This window comes from Octopus bimaculoides, chromosome 10, assembly GCF_001194135.2.
Source record: "Octopus bimaculoides isolate UCB-OBI-ISO-001 chromosome 10, ASM119413v2, whole genome shotgun sequence".
NCBI lineage: Eukaryota > Metazoa > Mollusca > Cephalopoda > Octopoda > Octopodidae > Octopus > Octopus bimaculoides.
The window spans coordinates 16,966,760-16,973,937 of NC_068990.1; the positions used below are offsets into that span (position 1 = coordinate 16,966,760).

At 36.3% G+C, this 7,178-nt stretch overlaps 1 protein-coding gene across 1 annotated transcript in view; it reads right to left on the reverse strand.

Moving 5' to 3' along the window:
* The window catches only part of LOC106879873 (integrin alpha-8-like), a 229,490-nt gene that overhangs the window by 96,657 nt on the left and 125,655 nt on the right, over window positions 1–7,178 (reverse strand). The window contains exon 2 of the mRNA XM_052971241.1: window positions 4,293–4,411. Within this exon, the coding sequence (XP_052827201.1) occupies window positions 4,293–4,411 (119 nt within the window). The remainder of the gene's footprint in view (window positions 1–4,292; window positions 4,412–7,178) is intronic.

The window sequence follows — 7,178 nt, forward strand, 5'->3', positions numbered from 1 at the left end:
ATATATATATATATATATATATATATATATATATATATATGTATGTATGTGTGTGTGTGTGTGTGTGTCTGAGTCTGTGGTTATCCCCCATCACTTCTTGACAACCAATGTTGGTGTGTTTACATCCCCAGAAACTTAGTGATTTGGCAAAAGAGACCAATAGAATAAGTACTTGGTCTCAAAACAAATAATCCACGCACGCACACCCTTTTGTTGGCTGATCACAGAACCACATGTAATGTGAAACTCTGAGTAATGATTGAGTGAATCATCAGGTTTTCTGAAATAAATACTCTTTGTCATATGTACTGGAGAGTATCCTCTTACTCAGTTGTAATCTTAACCATAAATATATCTACATCCATACCCATAGACACACACACACACACACACACACATATATATACATAGACATGCACACACACACACACATACATACACAGGCACACATCAGTCATGCATGCTACAGACATTAGTTGTGTATCATCTAATTGTACTGAAGACCCCACCACTTGACACTCAATCTGGGGTTTAACTCTGGATATTAAACTATGAGCAAACGAGACTATGTACCTAGACTTGTACAAGTGTATTTCAATATTATTATTATCAGGAACTATAAATAAACTCTGTGTGTGTGTGTGTGTGTGTGTGTGTGTGTGTGTGTGTGTGTGTGTGTGTGTGTAGGATACATATTTAGGAACAAGAACAATTATTTTAGTAAATATATATTTATATGCTATTTTGGTCAGTATGCGTCTCTCTCTCACTGTTTGAATATGCCCATCCTCTTACAAACATACACACACACACGCGCAAAGTGCATTCTTCCATATGCATGCATATAGATGTACACACATACACACATGCAAACACAACCACATACACACACACATGCGTGCCAATATATTTGAAGGTTACAGTGACACACACACAAACATTTACATACACACACACATCCTCAACTATAATCACAAAACATAAAGGCTTAATTCTTGAAGAAATTCGAAGAGATTGGATAAAGCATCGTTCCTCCTTCCGTCTCCACCCCCTGTCAGTCAGGCATGGCCTTCAAAAGGACCTCTGTTACTTTAAAGTGTCTACTTTAAATTGAAGAGGTGGAATATGTGATAAGACTGTTCTTATGTTGATAATTTCCATTGGCAAGACATATTCACCTTTCATTCCCTTCTAATCAAAGGGGTCCCATCTGGATACAAGTACACTTAGAGAAGTCCTTTATTAATATGTTAGTTTTAACCCCTTCCCTTATTCTGACTGATAGAGAAGCTGAAACAAGTAATGATCTGTGAATCAGCCTGAGGGCCTGAGTCAGAGAGGGAGTCATGTGTGTGTGTGTGTGTGTGTGTGAAGGTGCATGGCCTAGTGGTTAGGGTGCCGAACTCATGGTCACCAGATCATGGGTTAGATTCCCAGGCTGGGTGGCACATTGTGTTCTTGAGCAAAAACCTTCATTTCACATTGCTCCAGTTCCCCCCTTTCTATCAGGGGGAATGTTAGCCTTCTTGCCTAGAAATTGTGTGTACAAATAAATGTATGACTGCTGCTGCTATGCTTAGAGCTCCAAATAGATTTTCATAATCCAGTCTGCTTCCTGTATAAGTTATTAAGTAACTTCTTCTATACTGAGTGGTGTTACATGTTATGAACTACAGAGCAAATGGAGGAGAAATAAGGTTAAATGCAAATCTATATCAAAGTTCCTATGTGTGTTTCGCCATTATGGCTGTTTGGAGCACTGATCCAATAAAATAATTACTGAGATCAATTTAATTGACTAAACCAGTTGAATGACTGAAGCAAATAAGAGAATAAGGGATAAGGGATTAAAAGTAAGGGATTAAAAGTAAGGGATTAAAAGTAAGGGATTAAAAGTATAACATACCAATGTTAGTATGAAATAACTAAAACATTTCAGTAACCAAAATACTTCATACTGGAAATTGTAATTACAAATTCTATTAATTAGAAAACTTAATTAGTGAATAATTTTGACTCAATGATAGTTTGAAGTTTCACTTGCAATATGGGTTTAATAAGACATTCATGAAAATTGGTGAATTTATCGGCAATGTTTGGCAAAAAAGGGCAGAGCAATATGTCATTAGACACACACACGTGTGCGTGTGCATGCACGCAAGCACATACACATACATTAAGGGAGTAGAGCACAATGTGTTGAGACTGCAAAACTGCTTTGCTACCCACAATGTGATTAATCACTACCTGTCAGTGAATGTAGTTGGGTGATCAGCTAAGCAGATGCATGGTTTGTGTGTGTGTGTGTGTGTGTGTGTGTGTATTAATTAATTAATTAATGACAAAAGGAGTTATGTAATCACTTTCAACAGCTTACAGTAGTTTCTCCTTTAAGGAAAATGTTCAACCAGAGTTGAGTGCTAGTATGGCATCTTAAAGCTTCCTCAGAACCATTCAAATGGCCTTGAGGAAACTAATACAAGTGATTACATGATTACTGTTCATTCGTTACACACACACACACACACACACACACACATACATACATAATGCTCTGCACTGACTTCACTAGTTTATATAAGAATCTGGAGCATAGAATGTCTGATGATTCACATCTCCTCACCACTGAACCTTACCGATACAGTGAAGTACAAGTCTATTGAGTTCTAACTACTGGTTATTGGTACCACTATGATATATACATCATTGATGTTAGGAAGAGCACCCAGCTGTAGAAACCAAACTGTAGCAGATGCTGGCATATGACACAGTCCTGGGGGCCTTTGTCAAACTGTCTGATTCAAGGATGATGATGATGATGATGATGATGATGATGATGATATACATATGGAATATTAAATCTGTGGATCTTAACTACTGATGACTTATTTAATATAAATCTTTTCTATCAGAGGTAATCAGGGATCACATACCAACAATACCAGTCTGTGTCTATCAATGTGTGTGTGTGTGTGTATACACAACACTTTTTCATGTTCTGTTCTTTAAATTCAACAAAAGACTTGCCTCATTATTACAATTTAGACATCAACAGCCATACAAAGTTCCATTACATAATAAACTTTAGAAAATGTCTTGCATATTTTTACTATTCCACTTACAGAATGTTTTTTTTTTAATACACAAATTTTTTTTTTTTTTGCATTGCATGAAAATCCAAGGTTTAAGCAACAACTTCTTCAAAATCCTTGCTTAAAAGTTTAGTAATACAGTAGAACCTCGCAGTACGAGTGCCCCATTGTATGAGTAATTTGCTGTATGAGCTGGGACTTGTGCGAATTTTTGTCTTGAAGTACGAGTGGAAATCCACAGTACAAGCACACAAATCGTCCCATCTTTAATGTGATTCAGTTAATAAAACCGGTTTACATATTTCCTTTGCATTCTCTTTTTTATTTTTATAATTGTCATTTTACTTGTAACTGCACCTTTTCTGCTTCAAAACCCATAAAAAATTATTTATGAATGGATTTTGGGGGCTGGAACAGATTAATTATATTTTAGTTTATTTCAATAGGGAAAATTAATTTGTAAAATGAGTAAATTGTAAGACAAGCTCAGTCATGGAATGAATTAAACTTGTACTGCGAGGTATCACTGTATAACCAAGTGTATCATTAATTACAAGTATAAAAATGGTTTTATACTTACTGAGCTGACAGAATCGTTAAAATGCTAAACTAAATGCTTTACAATATTTGTTTTGGCTCTTCACCAAAGATATTATCTTTCATACTGGTGGTGCTCTGCATAATTATGAGCAAACTGGCTCTTTACATTCTGAGATCAAATCCCACTGAGATTAACTTTGCCCTTTATCCCTTTAAGCTTGATAAAATTAAGTGCTAGTCAAGTACTGAAACAGATGACATTGACGAACACCCTCCCCTCAAAACCTGCTTGCCTTATGCTTAAATCAGAAAGTAAGAGAGTTGTAAGCAACAATCCATGAATGTTCTCTTATTGTTTGAATTCATATGAATATTAGTTTCAAATTTGGGCACAAAACCAGCAAGTTTGGGGGATGGGCAAGTCAATGACATCAATCCCAATGTTAAATTGATTCTTAATTTATTGACCCTGAAAGAATGAAAGGCAAAGCTGACCTCTGTAAAATTTGAACTCAAAATGTAAAGATGGATGAAATGCTGCTAAGCATTTTGCCCAGCAGGCTAACGATTCTGCCAGCTCACCACCTTCGCATCCATTTGTATAAATATTATATTTATGTATAACATAATATATGTATGTATGTGTGTATATTGATTTACCTGATGTATCAAAGGGAAGTATATAACATTCCTGACGATCGGTCCGGCAACGAAAGACACCTCCTGCTGCCAGGATATTTTTCTGTGCTGTTTGAGCTTTTGGAGCACCAACTAATAACCTGCCAAGTAGAAGAAAAATTGAATATTTAGTATTTTATAATGTTTCAATATATATATATATACATACATACATACACACACAGACACATCTATATACATATATATATACATTTATATGACCAAATGCAATGAACAAAAGAAGTACAAGAAATGTTCACAGTCCATGTTGTTAGTTTGATGTTCGTTAATGAACGGAAAGAGTAAGGATGTTATGGCTTATGTTTTGGAGAACCTGTTTCTTTGGATACAAGAGAAAAGTCCAGGAAAAACTGGGAAGAGAACGGAGGGGACAGATCTTATGAACTACAGATAGTGATGTTCTATATTTAAGAGATGAGGAGTTATGTACTTTATTTACATTATTTACATTTGACAGATATTTGTCTGCATCTTGTTTTTTGTTAACACAACGTTTCGGCTGATATACCCTCCAGCCTTGGGGAAATTTCAAACCTGGGTTCTCATTCCTAAGGTATTTTTCGATGATAATAATATTATTATTATTAATTATTATTATTATTATGATTATTATTATTATGCCCATGGGCATATTGCTGTAATGGTTAAGAGCATGGGCTATTAATCCCAAGATTCCAAGTTCGATTCCAGGCAGTGACCTGAATAATAATAATAATAATAATAATAATGATAATAATATCATCAAAAAATACCTTAGAAATGAGAACCTAGATTCGAAATTTCCCCAAGACACCTGATGAAGGCTGGAGGGTATATCAGCCGAAATGTTGTGTTAACAACAAAGAGGAGGACAAATATCCGTCAAATGTAAATAATGTAAAGAATGTAGATAGTGATGTTGTTATTCTTTCCACAAACAAACTGTCAGCTAGCAGGCATCCAGCTTGTAAAACAATGTCTCAATAATGCATTCATGTAACCCATGCAAGCATGGTAAAATGGAGGTAAGAAATATGAATACACACACACACACACTTGTTGGAAATTTAACCTTATGCCTTTATACTGTGTACTTACTTGATATCTGCCAGGATTTTTAAATTCCATTTTTTCTTATATATATATATATATATATATATATATATATATTATATACAGTCCCACCCATGCCTGCATGGAAGGCAGACGATAAGTGATGATGACAATGATATATACTCACACATTATACACACACACACATTATATACACTATATAAAGGCGGTGAGCTGGCAGAATCATTAGCACACCGGGCAAAATGCTTAGCGGGTTTTGTCTACCACTATATTCTGAGTTTAAATTCCGCTGAGGTAGAGTATGACTTTCATCCTTTTGGGGTCAATGAAATAAGTACCAGTTACGCACTGGGGTTGATGTAATTGACTAGCCCCCTTCCCCCAAAATTTTCAAGGCCTTGTGGCTAGAGTAGAAATAATTATATGCCAGTGGCACGTGAAAAAACATTCGAGCGAGGTCGTTGCCAGTGCCGCTGGACTGGCTCCTATGCAGGTGGCACGTAAAAAACACCATTATGAGCATGGCCATTGCCAGTACCGCCTGACTGGCCCTCATGCTGGTGGCATGTAAAAGCACCCACTACACTCTCAGAGTGGTTGGCGTTAGGAAGGGCATCCAGCTGTAGAAACTCTGCCAGATCAGATTGGAGCCTGGTGCAGCCTTCTGGTTCGCCAGTCCTCAGTCAAATCATCTAACCCATGCTAGCATGGAAAGCAGACGTTAAACGATGATGATGATGATGATGATGATTATATATGTATACATACACACACACACATGAAACATGTTTTATTTATGAATATGAATATTCATAAATACTAAGTACATGTTCTCTGTCAAACTAATACTTGAAATATTACTTCTTCCCCTCGCTCTATCATCACAATTGTAGTTTTCTATATATGTATATGTGCATGCAGGTATATGTATATATGTGTCTATGTACATGTACATACTTGTACATGTGTCTGTGTGTTTGTGTGTGTGTGTGTGTGCGAGCACACGCATACATGCATGTTGTGTATGAAAGTATTTGCGTATGAAGAATGTCTGAGAGATTGCCAAATGAAGAGGCCACCACCTGTAGACAATCAATGAGATATTCCCCAGGCTGTAATTGTTGCTCAACTTGTCCACCATAATGTAGCCTCAACATGGTTATTTGACCTGCTTGAAATAGCAGCCAAAATTCCCGCAAATTTCACATAAAGAAAAACACGACACATTGGAAAATGTAATTTGAGGTATGTCATAAAAATAATAATTTTTGTTTTTCTTTTTCAAGTGGGATGGTCATAGCTAGAATGCTGTTTTATCATTGGTCTGTCCTGCTAGATTGGTACAGGTTAAGGGGTAGGGCCAAGCAGGAACCATATGTGGATGTGATGACGATAAGAACACAGGCTTTACTCTCAGACATCATATCTATCAGGCATTTATTGGTTAAAGAGACCCAGAGTTTACCACAAAAAAGTAATAAGTAAAAATAAATAAAAATGGTGTCTCGGTAATAATCTAATAATATTGGATTTTTATTTCTTTATTTCTTCCTTTCTTAACTTGTTTATTTGGTGGGTGGATGGGTGTGGGGTGCAGTGGTCGAAGGCAAGAGAGTAAACTTGCCTTAGAAATGTTATTGCAAATCCACAGCTGAAGCTAATTAACTTTGTTTTGTTGTTGTTTGGTTTCAGTTATCCAGTTCACATTCTGCCAAGGTCAGTATTGCCTTCTGCTTCCTAATTACTGCACCACCATCACCATCACAAAGAGGAGGGAGGAGGAGGGGGGAGGGG